This window comes from Brachyistius frenatus, unplaced genomic scaffold (genome assembly GCF_029030835.1).
Source record: "Brachyistius frenatus isolate BFR_SWC_R1_liver_20210118 unplaced genomic scaffold, ASM2903083v1 Contig_19, whole genome shotgun sequence".
Classification (NCBI taxonomy): Eukaryota; Metazoa; Chordata; class Actinopteri; family Embiotocidae; genus Brachyistius; species Brachyistius frenatus.
In genome coordinates this window covers 5607062-5625788 of record NW_027210618.1, presented here as the reverse complement: position 1 = coordinate 5625788, position 18727 = coordinate 5607062, and the positions used below count along the sequence as shown (strand labels likewise).

Here is an 18727-nt window from a genome sequence, read left to right as displayed (position 1 = left end):
CATGTCCACAATTACATCACGTAAAAAAACAACAACAACACATTTAATACATTTCCTGGCAGTTCTAAATGGTCACGAAAACACACATAGACGGTACTTTGGCGCCCCCCAGCCGTGAGGCATCGTAATTACAGCTCCCTCGCACTTCCGCTCCTCAGTCAACAAGGAAGCTCCACCGACTCCCCTCTCCCCTGTTATCTCACGCCGTCGTTTTCACGGCAGGGCGGTGGCCGTTCACCCGTCGGTATGGCGATGTCCACATTTCAGAAGGTGACCCTCGCGACGTGCCTCGTGCTGTGCGTCGCGCTGCTGCTTCCCAAAATGCTGTTATCCCGGGGGAGGAAGGATGCTCCCGAGCGGCCGGACGGTGCGTCGCCTTTCACGGTTATTCTTTGCTGTCCAGACGGCCTCTGCTTTTGATTTCATAGCTGTTCAGGCAGCGGATAGAACATTATTTATTAGCTATAGAGAGTCGTGATAATGTGTTTGTTTTTTGTATTTTCAAGCCAAAAACTATATTGTGCATCATCGGTGTATCATCGTTCTTGTAGTTGCATTTTCCTCCCTGGCGAGGGCGCCAAAACACTGACACTTTTTTATTTATTTTGGTTCTAATTATTTTGTGACCAACAGTTTAAAACTCAAATATATTCCATTTACAATGATATAAAACTGTGACTGTAAAACTTTTCAGCTCAAAGCTTTTGAAGAAGTGTCTGCTCAAATGAACAGAAATCAAAGACAAATTCTTATACCTTTACTGTTTTGGAATTCGAGTTCAGTTTGTCCAGCTGTCCTCCCTCTCCCTGCAGGCTCAGGTCGTTTCCCTCCAATGATGCACCGTCAGATGGCTCCGGAGGGCCGAGGTCAGAGGGCCGCGGGGTCCGCGGGGTCCGGCTCCTCCAGGGCCAACAACCCCGAGGCTATAGCCAGAGCCAAGGGACCAGGAACCGGGGTAGGAGCCGGAGGCAAATCCAACCTGGCAGGACAGATCATCCCTGTGTACGGCTTTGGGATCTTATTCTACATCCTCTACATACTGTTTAAGGTGAAATACTGCCAGACCCACACACAGCTGTTGAGTAGAAGTGGTGGAGAAAGTATTAATAAACCTTTACTAAAGTAAAAGTTGCACACCACTTAACATTTAAGAAGTTTGAGGTGGAAAATAGGATTTTGCATTAAATAGTACAGTATCAAAGTCTACGTCTGAAGTTGAATGGAAATATCAAACTATTTCATACTGCAATAAAAAAAATACACTATAAAGAAATTATTACGTGTTTGCATTCCTCTTTTTGGCAGAGGAGAAAGTTAATATTTGAGTGGTTTGAACACAGACAGATGCTCCCCTGTGGGATTTGCTATGATATGCTTTGAGAGTTTTAACCCTGTTACTGTCTCCCTGTTAGATCACATCCAAGGGGAGCAGCAAGCCGTCGGAAGGCAGGTTTCCTTCGGTTCGGTCAGAGAACATGAAAAGAAAGATCAGTGAGTTTCATTCACTCATCACTTATTCTCTCTCTTTTCATTGCTGCACTCCCTTGTTTTTTGTTTTTTTTTGGAATGAGGCACCTGCTAAATCAGGGGTGTCAAACATAAGGCCCGCGGGCCGGATCCGGCCCGCCAGGGGGTCCAGCTCGGCCCGCCGGGTGACTTTGCTGAGTGTGAAAATTACAGAAAGACATAAATTGCATTTCTATGAGAACATGGAGGTTTATGAGTACTAATGTTTTGTTAATTTTTTTTTTTTCAATCGATCCAGTAATTGCTTCAAAAACAGGGTAAATGCGACGTCTGCTCCGGAGGAAGAAGCGCTCGTTTGGCGTCAAACGCGTCACAAAGCGAGGGAATCTGCAGAGGAGAGCCCGGGCAGATAAACAGTGGGCTGATGTCTTGAGTTTTTGCTCTTTATGTTTCTAGTTTATTGTAGAAAGACCTTAAAATAGGGGTTTATCATCCAAAAACCTTCACCAGTGATTTAAACAAAGAGAAATATTGTCGTTATGTATGCGTTATTATGCTATGGTTTTACTGGTCTGGCCCACTTGAGATCAAAGTGGGCAGTATGTGGCCCCTTAACTAAAATGAGTTTGACACCCCTGTGCTAAATGAATGCGATGTCATTTTATGAAGGAAGACTCTCCTTCAGCATTGCAGCAGCGTCCCAATTGTGTGACTATCACAGCCCATCCCGATATCATGCCCAAGTTTGTAACACACCTGTCAGTTCACCTGAGGATACCATATCAGGTTCCCGTTGTGCCTCCTAGGCATGAAAAGTAAGGTCCCTTTCACCGAAACAACTCGGTGCCAAACATCATAGTTTGGATTAGATAATGTAAGTTTATGCAAATAAAGGTACATATCAGAAGTTAAATGCATTACATTATGGAAGTAACTTAGTCACGCTACTTACAAGAAATCCACAGGGACTGACTTTCTTACGGACTCGAACACCAGTCCTTGGGGTGAAAGTCCTGTCCCTACTTTAGCATTCTTTATACTCTATCACATGACCTCCTCCTTCGATCCAGGTCTTGCCTGTGCTTAGTTTTTACACCTATGTTAGTCAAAACGAGACACTGACACAGTATCCTCCAGTGAACTGATGGGTGTATTACAAACCGGGGCTGTACAGTCATTATTATCTTATCAGCGCTGTATTGGCATTCTTATGCATTCCAGTATGTGACATATTAAAGTGACACAGATGTAGATGACACTTAAGTTAATGTTCTATTTTTCTGTTTAGAAGGAAGTAACGTCAGACAGAACATCAACATCAAGGGCAACATTTCCTCTAAATGAATAAAAGCTCTTTGTGTGTCACATCAGCATTACGTCACATCCAGTCTCAGAAATCTCCACGTCCGAAATGCACGTTCATCTTTGAGGTGCATTAAGTTAATTAGAAAAAAAATGAATGCTGGCCATTTTCTGGCACATTGATTCCTATAAAGCATCATACAGTGAGATGTTTGGCAGTCCACCCAGGCTAAAAAACAACAAAAAAAAAGAGAAAACAACTGTACATTTTCCAAACGATTGTACCCGCCTACACTTGTCAATATTGTTTCAACTTATCGGGATTCTGTGGCTTTTCCTTTCCCCTTATGTTGTTTTCCTTTGGTCCTCCAGCTGACTTTCAGCTGGCTCAGCTGCAGGAGAAGCTGAGGGAGACGGAGCTGGTGATGGAGAATATCGTCTCCACCGCCCACCACAGTCCAGACAGGTGGGTGTGCGCTTTATACCGAGGAATCATTTTGTCTGCCAGCCTCCTCCCTCTCTCTTTCCTGACAGGAATGACTCATTTAGTCAAGCTCATTTTCTTATTTGTTAATTGAATTGCATGAGTGCAGTAATCGCTTCCACAGCAAAATTAAAGACAAACGCGATACTCCCATACAGCAAAGCATGAAGGCATATATTTTGCTCTCGTGTTGTCTTCAACGACTAGACCACGGTTTTAAACTTTTGCGCTTTATAATCATCTTTTAAGTTTTTGGACATTATCCTCACAAATATTGAGTTGCTGCACATAAATACTTATTTTGGAAGAAAATCCTAAAGAAACTTCAAACTGATTTGCATCTAAACAACCAAAAGGCATAGCTTTTTAGATTAAAAAAAAAAAAAAGAAAAAAAAAAGCATTTTGGTAGTTCAGACAGAGTCCAAAAGTAGGCACAGTTTAGGTGAGAGATGTGAACGAGGAGCGCTGAGTTTTCTGTCTGCGCTGCAGGGTGAAGGTGGTGACAGCAGATCAGGAGGAGAGTCTCCTGCAGCAGCTGACGGAGATAACTCGGGTGATGCAGGAGGGCCAGCTGGTGGAGGGGATGGAACCAGAGAAGAAGAAATGCAACGACTGGGAAGGTAACGGTCACAGTGGCGAGTTCATGATGTAACATGAAAAAAAGACAACATTTTACCCAAAGAAAGCCATTCTCACTCCCACTTCCTGTCTCGAAAGAATGAAAAAAAGGGAATTTGTTGTGTTTGATATCAAGCTGTCAACACACATGGTTACTTTTCTACTTCTTCATTCAGTTCCTAATTACAAGTTCCGAGAATAGATCAGACGATGGATTTTTGAAACGCGCTACCACCCAAACAGGTACAAAGTTCAAACCAATACCGGAGAATAAATGAGTTGTTCCATTTCTCTGAACTTCCCACAGATTATCCTGAGGAGCCTCATCCGCACTGGGAAGGTTCCCGCTGCAGTTGCCATCACAGTCAGCAGCACCACAGTCCACAGACAGAGGTGAAGAGGACGGAGACTGACGGAGTCGACCTGGGGGAAACGCTTCCTGAGGACGTTCCAGGTGGAGGAGAGGACCTGAGAGAAGACACTGTGAGACAATCTGGTTTGACAGCAGTGAGTGAAGGAGACATAGGGCCAGAGAGCGATTTAAGGGGAAGAGAGAAGGAGGACATGCGTGAACGCAAGGAGGGAGGGGGTCGAGTTGATCTGGGCGTCCCGGAGGTGGACCTGGCTGGAGTCCTGAATGAGCTGGAGCTCACGCTGAAGATGACGTCCGTGATGGAGCAGGAGAAGATAGAGGACCTCACCCGGCCGACAGAGACGGAAACGTCCCGCGGCTCAGTCAGACGAAGGAACAAGAGGAGGAGGGCAAAGAAAGCTGTAGACTGACTCTGACATGATGCAGAGAAACTTAAGCTGGAACCTAGTTTGTGGAGGTAGATGCTGTTTTTTGTGACTTTTCTCATCAGATGGGCAGTAGCATGGAAGTTGGTAAAAGCATGAAAATCAATCACCAGCTTTGTTTATTTACTTGAAGTGAATACGTGAGAAAATGTGTACAGGGCAGTTTTATATCACTATTGTCAGCTTTGTCAACACAATAAATAGTATGATTTAGAGTGTTAAAGCAGGGGGCCTCATTTATAAAATGCTCATCATCTACAACCTAATTTAACAATACAGTCAATCTACATAATGCAGAAGTCCATTACATTTTGGACTTAATTTACAATAACATGAAAATACCTCCAGGACTTGTCCAGGTCAAGATTTGATGTAAAAAAAATCTGCTGAAAAATTAGAGAACCTGCTCACTGCACAGATCCAGTATTAAGATCTGCAAAAGCAACCCGGTACGACAGCAGTCAGTCCACTATGAGACACCAGGTCAGTGTTACGTTTTGACTCACTTAGGTGTGAACAGTAAGGTGCCTTCGGTTTATCTACCAAACGCTATGTGGTTTAAGTATGGGGAGAAAAAAAGCACTAATGGACAGGAAGAGATCCCGGTTTGGGTCAAAAAGGTCATATTATATGTTACCTAACAGACGTTACTTAAGTGAGTAAATGACTTATATTTAGGGTTGCTTTCTCAGAGAATGAACCCTAGTCTCCTGGGGACGTCCTGGGTTTGATCCTCCCTAGTTGGACTTCGCCACGCTTCATACTTCATCACGTCACCTCGACCGCGATCATTTATGTGTACTTTTCACACCTAAAGGGCCAAACTGGACACTGGCACAATATGCTGTAGTAGACTGATTGGTCTGTTACACGCTTTCTCTTGATACCAGCTTGGCCACAGTATATGTTAAGAGGTACAAATAAACATCTCACCAAACTGAAAATGGTCAACGGAGGCTAAAAACAAATTTCATATAGATTCTGATGTTTATCATCATTTACTGGAGAGCTTGTGCCTTTTTCTCACATTCGTCAGCAACCAAACCAGTCGTTTTAAACTTTGTCGTTATCTTTTATAGAGCAGGCTCCTGAATCCCTTTTTGCTGTGCCAATGGCATCAGATACAGTGAATGAACTGGACTACTGTAAAGGGGGCAATACTTAACAGGAGCTGCTCTCCTCTTGTTTCATCAGTGTTGTGTATCTACTTTTTTTTTTAAGCTCTGAACAAAGCTTCTGTCAGAAAGCAGGTCAGTCATTCAAATAAAGTTTTCTGGCTCCTCTGCTCACTTGTTTCTTCGTTTGCTTTAGGTGTGATGTATTTCAGTCAATAACAGTCAGACTCTCGGAACTCCCTCTTGTTTGACACCTATGTTGTTGATCTTCTAGATATTGTTTCTTATTGTAAGACAGCTTGATGCACTTGTAAGTGATGACAAGCAACAGCACAATTCAAAAAAAGAGTTTATGACTTGTATAATGGTACACTTTACCCATACAAAAGCAACTTTACATGGGTTAATGTTCGCAGAATATTTATCAAGATCAACAGTTTAGCCAGTGGCACATTACAAAAACTTTCTATTTGAAGAATTTCCTTGTCAAGTTGCAGTGTCAGGTTGGTCTAGGATCTACAGGAAGCAGATCTCTGGGCGGCTCGCTGCCTCAGTGCTCCATTGGCTCATCGGGCACCTCTCCAGGGGCGGGTTCATCTGCAGGCTGGGCGACCTGAGACAAAAATTAGATTTTTGAAAATTCAAATACTCTACCAAAGCAACGACATGAAAAGTTCTAAACTGTGTTTTTTTTTTGTAGTTGAACACCCGAAACTGGACGGGATAAATGCTTCCATTACCTTTCTCTGGGGCCTCTCCTCCAGCCCCTCCAGGTACGGGGCAACTTCATTGTCGTCATAAATGGTGAACTCCATGTCCTTTCCCACAATGCCAATGGAAACATTCTGAAATCAAAAGACATGCGCATAAGAAAAGGCCATTACGCTGATGCACGTTTAAACAAATATTGCATTATTGCCTACAAACGTCTTAACAGATGCAGGTGTAACCACACCCAGACCTCACCTGCTGGGTGAGCTTTCGGATTTATATTGTTGATACAATCGCAGTTAAATGCTGTGGAATTTATTACAAAGCTGTGCAGTCCAGGAGAAAAATGTTGTTCCAGGCCAGACATCGTCCAGGCCTAATATATTACTCATCTCTTGTGCAATGGGAATTGTGTAGAAGAGTTCCGGATCAGACAGGAGTAAGGACGACGGGAGCTGGCGTACCTTGGTTGTGAGGTCCTGCTCGGCGGGGAGGGTTTCTCTGAGAGCACGGAGGCCATGCTGGACCAGTTCATTCAGATTACCTGACAAAAAACAACAACTATTAACTCAATAGAACACTCCACAATCGTACAACGAAGTTGTTAAAGGACACTGATGAAGTGATGACTGAAATATTTAAATGTCCCGTAAGCGCAGGACAAATCTATGAACAAAAGTAAGTGTAAAACTGACTCATAAGGACACAATAATATTGTTTTTTTTTTTTTTTGCAGTATTTGGCAGAAAGCACTGCGTTACATCTGGCTTTCCTGAAGAGTAATAAATATGTGTGACTGAAGCTGAAAAATGAAAGTGTGATCTTACAGTCGGAGAACTTGTCCATGCATCTCTCCAGGTAGGTGCGTGCCGACTGGGAGCGAGCGCCGATGGACATGGCTTTGCAGTCAAAGTAGTTTGCTGATGGGCAGGTCTGGAAGATGTGAGGTCCCATGTCCTGTGTGAAGCATAACAAACGGATATGAGCTATGGCGACATATTTATATTCATTCAATGACAGATAATACTGTACAAGTGTCAACCAAGTGACATATTTAACAAACAACATACGAGAACAAACTTACATCATAGCCTGCAATGAGGAGTCCAACGCCGTAGGGCCTCCTTCCATACCTCTGTGTTGGGATTTGGGTTTCTGCAGTCTCAGTCAAGAATCAATGCTGCTATTCATTTCATTTTCAGCCAAATAGAAAACAGGTTGTTCAGTTGTCTTATTCACAAATGGGAAGGAGTCCATATTCGATATTATACTGATGGCTAGACACCAACTTGCTACTTTAACAACAGAATTGAATTTTCCTTTGACATGTCAAATTAACAGTTGAAAGGATACTGCTGCCAACAAGAGAGACGAGACGTGACGTGGGGAGGGGTCTGTCGAAGACAAATCTGGAGTCCAAGCACTCCTGACGCATGAAGTTACTGCGGAAAAGAAGGTCTCGGTTACATAAAACTTAATTATGTATTTTAATATGCATCTTAACTGAACGCCTTAATCGAGAACACTAAATGAGCGATGACCTACCAGAGTAGCCGAGCATCAGCAGTCAGTCCAGCGATGGAGATGCCGACATGGTTGTCAACATGAAGGATCTTCTTCTGGTGGGCAGCCAGTTCAGACTGAGCTCTCTGCAGAGTCACACAACACGACATGTTGTGATTTGACTCTAATAGCCTGCTGCAAGCCCGGACTGTATACAGTACTTTAAAAGGTCCAATTAAATGACACTGAGATCACAGTTTTCATCCAGAGTTGATGTTTTTTTTTGTGTTTTTTTTTCTCCTTTCAAAATAAAACAGTACACTTCATTTTACTATCAATGAGAGTTTAGAGTAAACTGGCACTCAAAATCACTGTAGGACTATGTAGCTACGCCATCTTGGGCTGTGATCAGTGTCTGAACATACCTTTAATGCCACCAGGACAGCGTTGGTTCTGGATTTCAGTCCAACAGTTGCAGACCCTTGCTTCACTGCCTCCATGGCATACTCGATCTGATGAATACGGCCCTGTTTCACGCATGGACACGGACAACGTTTACACATTAAGCTAAGTCCTTCCTAGTGAAAGCAACGTGTATTTTATTTTGAAAAGTCAAGACAAGAGACGGATAAATAAGGCAGAGAGCGACTTACCTGTGGGCTCCATACTGTCACATCATTGTCGTACTGGTTGCGAAACTAAAGACAAACACAAGCCATCATTTGAAAGTGAAATTAAAGAAATATTGACGTGACAAGCAAGAGGCGGACTTACATAGTTGTCTTGCATGATCGGTTGGTTTCTCGTGTACATACTATTTCCAAAGGGACTACAGAAGGTCCCGTGTCCCGCATGCAGCCTGGACCTGTCTAGACTCCAGGTTTTAAATGACTTGCCACGACTAAATAATTGATGAAGCCGTGTTTGTGTGCAGCCTCATATGAAACAGACTTCAAACGGGCTCCTGTCAGGTGACGTCCTGATAAAGTCAGCTGACGTTTCGATGGATTGAATTTTGACTGCACGGAAGTTTGAAGAGTCGTGATGGTGACTGCAGGGTATATGTGTTGACTCAACAAAAGAAGATACCGGTCTGAAGCCGCGGGCCGAAAACGAAAGTAAAGACATGACGCTTTTTTTTTTTTTTTTTTTTTGCTAGCTTCAGTGATGCTAACTCAGGCTAGTGTGGCTAATTTTTGCTAGCTACTTTGTATATAACCATCTAACTAATCAGCAACGCAATTATATAACATACGTATATATTACGTCATTGGGAGCTCGAGGACTTCTTAATATGATGTGGTCTGATAAACATTAGCCGTTTCTTCGGGGTGCATTAGATAGTGTTGACCATCGCGCGTTAGCTTTCAGGGGCTGTTTTGCTTACTCACAGTGCAGTCAAAAAGTTAGCTAACGTTACATCAGGGCGAGTAAATTCACCTCGTTTTCTTCGTAAACACCAAAACGTAGAGTAGCTCTTGTTGTTATTTACTATGTAGACGTGTTGTCTAATATTTAACTAACCGACATATATCAGAATTCATTCATACTTACCATCTCTGCTTGCGTCTCGTCTCTTCCGCTGGCGCTTTGATCCGAACTTGATTTACTTTCCTAGCGACGACGCATGCGTGACGCCAAGGAAAACCAGCAGAGCCCCGATTTAAAATCAGCGGTGAGCAGACTGCGTGATGTGGATGAAAGTGAGCCTGACGCAGGGCGCAAACAACACTGATCTCGGGACGCTTCATTTCGTCCGAAGATGTTCAAAAGTTGAAAGTCAAAACGATTACATTGATCAAGAAATGATATATATATATATATATTTTAAATTGCAATAGTAGGTAGTCTTTTTAGGCTATTTAAACTTGTTTTTAACCTCATTTAAAAGTATAGGCTATCATACACAAATGTGCACAGTTTTAGACACAGGCATGGTTTCCTTTGAGGAATATTAACATGCAGCATGAAACAGTTGGCCCTGTGACGGACTGGCGACCTGTCCAGGGTGCACCCTGCCTTCGCCCAAAGTGAGCTGGGATAAGCTCCAGCCCCCCGTGACCGTGTTCAGGATAAAGCGGGTATTAGATAATGGATGGATGGATGGATGAAGCAGAGTTTTATTTTTAGCTGCAGCCTATTAAGTGCTCTATGTGACTCAATGGGCGTAAACCATTACTTAATTTCCAAGCTAATCCTGCATCTTTCTTTCTTTCTTTCTTTCTTTCTTTCTTTCTTTCTTTCTTTCTTTCTTTCTTTCTTTCTTTCTTTCTTTCTTTCTTTCTTTCTTTCTTTCTTTCTTTCTTTCTTTCTTTCTTTCTTTCTTTCTTTCTTTCTTTCTTTCTTTCTGTCTTTCACTGACTGCGCAGTGATTTTTCATGAACACCAGGCGGCAGCAGTAAATTAGAAGAAGACACTGCAGGTACTTCACTAACATCGACCATGACAATATTACTGCTGTTACGGCCACTTTTGTACACAAAGACCCAGAATAAAAGATGAACAAGCTGTCCCGTAGATGATAAGGGTGGGTGTTTTATATGCTAGTTTGTCATCTTTTAACATCTTACTGTGCTTGAAGTTCAGAATCAAAAGTTGGAAGAAGTATGTTACACAAGAAATTATACACAAGAAATGTGGGTTTGGCAGTTGGTGACTCCTGAACAATACAGACAATGCACAGATGATGCAGTCTATTACAATGTCTACAGATTGTATACTCTGTACAAGCAAAATGCAGTTTATATGAAATACTAATAATATAGTGCAAACAATAGTAATGTGCATCAGATATGGAAACGGAATTGTGACGTACGGGTATTTATACAGTACAGTAGACTATAAGCAGATATGAGGCAAGTTGAAATTACAGTCAAGTCCAGAGCAGCTTCTACTTTTTTTTTTTTTTTTTTTTTAAATATATGCAAGTCCATATTCAACTCAACTCAACTGACACAAGAAACAACAATAAAAAACTAAATCTAACAGTTGGATGTTAGATTGCAGGTGCACATACAAAAGAATATGCAGCAGCATTGTGTCATCCCTAGTGACATTTTTAGGTGTGTGGTTCCGTGTCCTCCTCTTGTAATGTCAAATGAACTAAACTACATAAAAAATAAACAGAATCCAAGCAGTCATGTAGCCAATATATATTTCAAAAGGCAGGCAGTTGCAGTTCATGTGTTTTCAATGTTCCTTTAAGGGTAAATGCCACCCATTTTAATAATTCACATATGTTATTTCTGTGCCACACAAGTATTGACTGAAGTAGTCAATACTTGTCATCCACTGCACTTCTCTGAACCATCTTTCTTCATAGATGATAAACTGGACGAAGACAAATTAGGTTTTAGAAACAGATTTTAGAGACAGCAAACTGGGCTAAAATAAGTAAAATGTCCCATTTTGACAAAGTCAACAGCCTATTTATTATCTATGAAGTTGCCACTGATGCTACTTCTGGGCAAAGCACAGATGACACAAGGAGTTTTCATCTTGATTCCTGTCTTCAGGAAAGTGCCACCAAGTTCAGAGAAACTGGCTGAACTGTCTTAAATTACAGTCTTTAAATTGGCAGCCACCCATTTCATCTCCTGAACCTGTGAATGTATCAAATTTCTCTGCTATGTTCACCTATTTCAGCAAATTTCTCTATTTGGAAAAGTCCACTAAATGGGAAAAATTTAATTAAATGTCTCTTGCATGGCATAGCTTTATTTCTTTTAGACAACAAAAAAATCTTAGTCATTTCACAAGTCCTTATCAGATCATGATCAAAATCAGATGATGAAGCTATATCCTTTGTGATTAAGGTGTACTACCACACAAATTTAAAATCCCATTGCCTATTCCATTAGCTGGGTAAGAGCCAGACATTTCTGGTCAATACATTTTCTTTCTTCCTGTTCCTTAAGGATTTTTCTTTCAGATAAATCCCAGATGATTCAGTGCTTGTAATGGGTAATTTCTGCTGGCATGTCTTAGCTTTTATTGGTTTACTGTAAAATACTCATTCGCAACCTTTTTTTCCTTGTGACCATTCCAAATTATTCAATGTCAGTTTACCACCGTTCACCATAATGACATACTTTATGTCTGCTAATCAGCAGTAACCAGTTCAGTTTGATTTGTTTATGATAAAAGTAGAATTATTCAGTAATTCACAGGAAAAAAAAAGAAAAAAAAAGAATCATAACTATTTTTTTCCTTTCAACTTTAATAATAATTGCATGACCCCCTCCATTTATATCTGTAACTACTGAATCCAACTGGATATTATACAATTATAGAGCAGCTCTACAAGTGGACCAATGCTGACAGGTGTGTGGTGTATTTACCAGCGAGCTTGTAATGACTCTCCCAAACTTCAACGTCTCTTTTGTGGCTCCACAAATTCTTGGACATCAGGAAATAATTTTCATTTCCCAACGTGTTCTGTCATTTTTTCATGATGTGCGTCTCTGCAGTCAGATAAATGTCCACTAAATGCCTCTCCTATGTCCAATACCCTGTGTCTGTTTTTATTCTTGGCCAACGCTCACAATTTTTTTTTTCCTCTGTTAATGATATCTGATGTACCCTTGATCCAGGATGGGAGGGAGGGGAAGAGGGGTGAATTAGTAGGACTGTGCTGACGAGCTCTCCTCCTCTGCCAAGGCAGCGGCAGCACCGCGGCGGCCATTACATCAGCACGCCAACCTCTTCCTTTGTGATTGAGATTGTAGGAGCTGTGCTGAGCTCAGCATGTTTTTTTTTTTTCTTTCTTGGGGGCCTCATTTAACTCTGCCAAAGCCCCCCCTCCTCTTCTGTTTAATTTTTCAAATGGAGAGCAGCCTGAGTCACTGTGTGATGGGTCCGAGCCACAATGTGGACCCGCACGTGGTGGCGAGGCAGACAGTGTTTTAAGGAGTAGAAGAGAGTGTGAGTGCACCCATACCTCTAAACTAGACATGGTTTACAATTTGTTTTAATGACATGGGAACAGAGCAACCTCCTGGCTGTTTTGATAATAACACAACTTACATTGTTGTATCTTTTACCTGAGCAGCATATATTTGACTAATTTATAAAATAATTTTTCATCCTGAGTGACTTAAAATCCACAAATTCCATCCCCTTGTTGCTTAAAATAGATCAGCGCTGTGTTTTAGCCTGAAAAATGACTGGAGTAATGGGTGGGAAAGGTGGCGGCTCTGCCAAGGTTGCATTAAGCTGGCAGCTATCCTATAACAAGGCAGGTCAGGGGTCGCCAGCCGCACGGCAAACGGAGGAATGCCATCTCAGCCCCTCCCATCGATAAGTTTTATGGGTCTCAATACTGCATGTCGTCATTGACTTTAACATTTCCATACAGCAAAAAGCCAGTGCATACGTGTGACAGAAGAGGTGAGGAGAGAGTCTTGCAGATCCTGTTTGCTGCCGTCAGTTTCCTGGGCTTGACAAAAGCGCTTATGCAGCACCTCAGTGGCAAATGGCTGAACAGGCTTTTTCTGGCTAAAAAAAATGCAGTACGTTGAGGGCTCTTAATATTATCAGCAGCTAGATTGACTCTTTTTGCACAGTCTGCACTTCAGAATATCAAGTGAAGAAGTATCAAACCACACATTTGGTGTAGAATGACCTATGCAACAGTAACAGGTTCGCTTAAAATGACCTGATGCCAGTAAGCATCAGATATGGGTTTTACAGTCACATTCAAATTGTGATTGAAAAAAAATGCTCTTCACTGTCAAAAGGAAATGCAGCCCTGGAAGAAGTTGATTTCTCATATTATGTGAACAGTAGGCGAATTAGGATTTTCCTATCCATCATTTTTATTGTTTTAATGCCAGGAAATGCACCCACACCAGTGGCACAGTACCAGAATTCATTATTTTAATGTTCTGATTGCATTTGACCAAAGCAAACACAGCAGAAGTTTTAAAACTCTTTCTTAAAAGCAGATTGCACAGGTGGTAGAGAGTTTAAAGTTTAAAACCATAACATGATACGGAAATCTATTAAAAGTGATTAGCATAAAGTATAACACAAAATGCAGTCAGACTTTTCAGGGCAGTTAATTTTGTCAGTTAATGCACTCGTAGGTGACCTTCCTGGACCCCGTAGAGGAGGACATTCACTGACTGCAAAATTAGCTGCGGGAAAATCCCTCTGCTATTGTTATTGTGTCTGTAAAACTGGGCTTACACTGAGATGAATAGAGGATTTATTTCCTGAAGAGACTCGACTTAGACTCACTTGGCTACAGTAAAGTATACTGTAAATATCCTCCCTTTCGAAGCGTTGGCTCTTTGTGTTATTAATTAAAGAAATTCTAACTAACTTTTCTTTCTTCTTTCCATTCAGGTTGTTTAATTTGCACCTCATAAGACTACATCTGTGTGAGGCTAAATCTGTGGGATACTGGATGTTTCCAAACTAATGAGTTTGGGCTTTAATGATGGTTGTCTGTCATTGGTGCATCAGTCTGTTGATCCAACACTGTTGTTCAGAGCAGGTAGGTAGGTAGGTATTTACTTTATTAATCCCCGAGGGGAATTTTTTTTGCTACAGCAGCATACAGAAGCAATAAGATAATAATAGAAATAATAGAATAAAATACTAGAATATAATATAATAATAGAAAAGCAATAAAATAGCAGTAAATAGCAGTAAAAAATATAAATATAAAATGCACAGTTTATACAGTACGTTATATATCTATATATATTATATACAAACAAACCAAGAACACAGTCAACATATATATATATATGTATATGTACCAAAAAACACAGTCAACAGTGTTATTGTACTGTGATGGATTTTGCCAGAGGTGAGTTATTGTACAGTGTTATTGCAGTGGGCAGGAATGATCTCCTGTATCAGGAATGATCTCCTGTATCAGGAATGATCTCCTGCATCGGTCCTTGTGACAGCGGAGCTGGAGGAATCTTTCAGAGAAAGTGCTCCGCTGTCCCTGCAGCAGGTGGTGGAGAGGGTGGACAGGATTATCCAATATGGACAATAGTTTGTTCAGCGTCCTCCTCTCCACCACAGAGTAAAAAACCTTGAGAAATTTTGGATGGATTTAAAGAAAAATTCAGGCATAAACTGAGATCCTAATGGCTCCAATTTGTCAACTGTAACACAATAACATGGCTCAGTCACGGTAGGAAGAAATGCAACAACTAAACTATTACATGAAGCTTCAAAGGGAAATTATGACGAGTCAGACAACTGTCTTTAGATTCTTATCTGGCTAAACAGAGTTTGAGAGAGAAGTTGATATATTCCCTGTTTTCTCACCAATGACTGAGTAGAGTGGGCGTACTTGTTGAATTGTGGATTTCTGAAGGTTACAGATGACATGGACACCTGCTGTTCAACATCTAAAAGGTGTGAGGTGTGGGGGGAGTTTCCAAAATTACCCACATATCAAACAGTCCGGACAGACCATTAATCCTGTCTCAGTACAGCTGGTTGTAAAATCGGAAACAGGTCAGCAAGTGAGTGAACCAGTGATTTAGCACTAAATTCCTAAAACAAGGTCTCACTCCTGATGGACTGTCCTGATTGACACCCTCAAACTCAATGTTCTTCTTTAGGTTCCGCTGGGTTTCAATCTAACTTTTGATTTGATCCTTAAGCAAAATTACAACACTGACTACTGTTCATATAATTCAAATATAAGTACACTGATCAGCTGTGCCTCCATCGCTGTTAGTCATTTCAAATCACAAATCCTTTTCTTCATCATGCTTGGCAGCAGGAAAATGCAGCCTTTTACTGTAAAGATGTTTGATGATAACAGAGGCTGAACTAACTTGAAAACTAATGCACAAGAACCACTCGTTCATTTGTCATCCTTTGTGAGTGTCAATGCAGAAACATCTGATGATGCCAAGCCTACAAAGCGGAGACATCCAATCATTACTTTTGGCTCACCGGCAAATGTTTAAGCATTAATTGCATTTGCTCATCTAGCACTGCAGCTTTGGAATAAGACTAATGTCGTAATGAGAGTGGTCACTTTTGGAAATGAGAACATTGTCTTCTGTCGGTTAGCACTACACTGGATGTGTTTAATATCCACAAATTATTTTGGGCAGCAGCAAAAAAAAAAAAAGAACAAAAAAAAATTAACATCCACAACAACCACAACAACAAAATAAATAAAACAATAACACAAATCAACTCAAACCTGATGACTGATTTAAGTTACTCAGACTGTCATTCTTTTTTCCATGATGACACATCTTTTGATGATAGCAAGAGAAGGATGAATTTGGGAGAAGCCTACAGCTTAGCCTTATTATGAGTCACCTTCTGGTTTTGTTGTTGTTCATGATTACATTTTTTCAAGACAATGATGTATTTCACAGCAGCTGAAAGTATGACAAGAAAGCCAGTCGGCTGCGTGATACATCAGCCTGATTTCTGACTCGTGAAGTTCAGTTCAGTGAACTTCACAGTGAAGTCACTAATGTATTCCCATTCCTCGTTGGGTGAGTTTGATGTTTAAAGTCTATTTACAATTCATTTACAAATCATGCAATATGGATTGGAGACCACAGATCCTCAGTGACCCCAGAATGGCTAAGGTTGTCCTTGTGGCAATTAATTATAATTAAATGCATTTTTATCTTGTCAAAATTGTTGGGGTGACATGACCACGTAGAGATGGAGAACAAAGAAGATACCTACATGAAAGACAAAGTCTGACCACAAAGAAACAGTGACATATCAGATTTTTGACAGCACCACCTAGCTAGTTCTGAGCAGTTTGGAGCCTGTAGTGACCATGTATGGATGAGCCCCAGGGGGGGGGGGGGGGGGGGGGCAGTGGATCTGACTCGATCTGATTGGAAACCCGATGATACTACTTCCCGCCCACCGATAGTTGTAACTTGACTGCGCCACAGGCTCATCAATCAAACAGATCCACTCCTAAAAAAAAAAAGCTATTTAAAGCTTATTTTCTAATGTAGAGATTATTTTCAGATGGACCACCAGAAAACAAATAAAAAGGGATGACTTTAGCTTGTAAAACTGAAATAACTTAACTAAAAATCTATTGACTATTGACTTATCTATGAGACTAGTTGAATGGGAATCTAGGGAGCCGGACGCTGTTTGGAGCCAAACTCTAGCAGCACTTGGTGGTGCTAAAGCAGTTTTAGGACAATAATTTGTACTTCTGATAGTTAAAAGACCAGGGCCGTGAACCACAGACCAAGTCCACGTGTTTTCCTGCCTGATAAAAGTGTGATTACCACATGGTTCAACACCATGATTTACTGTTTGGTAAACGCTGGACTGTGAAATCAGTGCACAGATTTACAACTTAACTGTTCACTTAAAGATAAACACACCTTGATGAAACTGAATTGACAATTTGGTTATTGGTCCCTGTTACCAGGGTGGTGCCCCTTAATTGTTAATCAATTTCAATAATTGTATCACTATTAATCATTATCTCTGATAACATTTAAATTATCTCTGATAATGATTAATATTATGCTAAAAACCAAATCTGCTCCCGCTTGTGCACAACAAAAACAAGTGTCTACCCGGCCATTCGTTTGTGAACTGCCACATTAAAGCCTCGACTCTGGGATTTGAATGTTTCCATCTTGGTTGTTTGGAGGCACAGGTGACCATAGTTGGAGTTGGAGAAGAGCGAGGGGTGGATCTGACAGAGATGCCCACCCACCTGGCTACACCCCAGGCATATTAATCAAACCAGTACAACCCCAAAGGCCTACCTCTCTTTGAGGCCAAACATGCGATTATGATGTAATTATTTTTTAAAGGTTTACCAAAGCACGGATCAAAAGGATTGAATTTAGCTAATGACACCATAATGACAAGAAAATTGTTGACTTTGTATTTCAAGAGAAGTTAATGCTTTTTGAATGGGAGTCTATAACCCTGTTTCCACCTTGCATCAACATGCCTCCTGGCGAGATTGGATCACAATTGGCCAGCAAAAGTACAATGCTGTGTTCCAAATGACATACTTCTCTTGGTACACTGACAAATAGTGCTCTTGCATCTTGGGACTCTTACCTGTGTAATGCAGGTATCTTGACAGGGTAATGTTGTTTCAAATTGCACACTGCAGTTCTGCACTGACCGGAAATTACCTCAGCAAATGAATACATCACTCGACAAAATATATGCAGATTTAATTATTTTACCCACAAATTAAAGTATTTTCATTCCCTCCATATAACACACACAATAAACACACAGATTAATGAAATTTGAAAATTCTTTACGAGTTTGCACACACCCATTGAGATCGCATTGAGATCCAATCTTTTTTTTAGCATTACAATTATATCAAAAATGATGTAAACATAGAAAAACACATTCTTTAATTAGGAATGGACAGGACAGCTACACAGATAGCCTGCAAGTTATAAAATATAGACGATGCAATTTCTTCAGTAGTGATAGAAGCAGGGAGTTTATGCAGTTTACTGAGGACAGCCAAACATTCGATAAGTTTGTCAAAATTAATTCAAAGATCCCCTTCTATTTAAATTTCATGTGATGTGACCTTTGTGTGCTTAATCTTGAATTTATATGAAGCTTGTGGTTTAGTAAGGACATGCGTGACTGATTTAAATGAGTATGGGCTGCTATAAAAAGCCTCACTGATTTGTGAGGGCCATTGCTATGTGATCATGTCATCAGCTTGGATGGTGGAATTCATCCTGACATTACGTCATCATGTAT

General features: G+C 40.9%; 3 protein-coding genes across 3 annotated transcripts in view; 2 read left to right on the top strand and 1 right to left on the bottom strand.

Annotated features, from left to right (window-relative positions):
• LOC138619177 (nuclear receptor-interacting protein 3-like) overlaps positions 1–18727 on the top strand; it is a 260883-nt gene that overhangs the window by 60068 nt on the left and 182088 nt on the right. The gene's annotated exons all lie outside the window — the stretch shown is intronic.
• Positions 180–5400, top strand: ric3b (RIC3 acetylcholine receptor chaperone b). The gene is made up of 6 exons (XM_069695467.1): positions 180–367; positions 813–1048; positions 1413–1491; positions 3142–3235; positions 3744–3874; positions 4180–5400. The coding sequence occupies exons 1-6, from the start codon at positions 247–249 to the stop codon at positions 4653–4655; spliced, it is 1137 nt and encodes a 378-aa protein (XP_069551568.1). The 5' UTR covers positions 180–246; the 3' UTR covers positions 4656–5400.
• psma1 (proteasome 20S subunit alpha 1) lies at positions 6122–9617 on the bottom strand. The gene is made up of 10 exons (XM_069695468.1): positions 9554–9617; positions 8653–8697; positions 8425–8526; positions 8042–8145; positions 7850–7938; positions 7581–7651; positions 7324–7453; positions 6961–7040; positions 6526–6630; positions 6122–6398 (listed from the first exon to the last, which is right to left on the bottom strand). The coding sequence occupies exons 1-10, from the start codon at positions 9554–9556 to the stop codon at positions 6336–6338; spliced, it is 792 nt and encodes a 263-aa protein (XP_069551569.1). The 5' UTR covers positions 9557–9617; the 3' UTR covers positions 6122–6335.

Bases quoted from the DNA above. Each gene is read 5' to 3' on its own strand.
- ric3b (XM_069695467.1), top strand. From the start codon at position 247: ATGGCGATGTCCACATTTCAGAAGGTGACCCTCGCGACGTGCCTCGTG. The intron at 3,236-3,743 runs GTGGGTGTGCGC...TCTGCGCTGCAG, and splicing joins GCCCACCACAGTCCAGACAG to GGTGAAGGTGGTGACAGCAG. The intron at 3,875-4,179 runs GTAACGGTCACA...AACTTCCCACAG, and splicing joins GAAATGCAACGACTGGGAAG to ATTATCCTGAGGAGCCTCAT.
- psma1 (XM_069695468.1), bottom strand. The intron at 6,631-6,960 runs GTACGCCAGCTC...TTTTGATTTCAG, and splicing joins AGCAGGACCTCACAACCAAG to AATGTTTCCATTGGCATTGT. The intron at 6,399-6,525 runs GTAATGGAAGCA...TTTTTGTCTCAG, and splicing joins AGGAGAGGCCCCAGAGAAAG to GTCGCCCAGCCTGCAGATGA.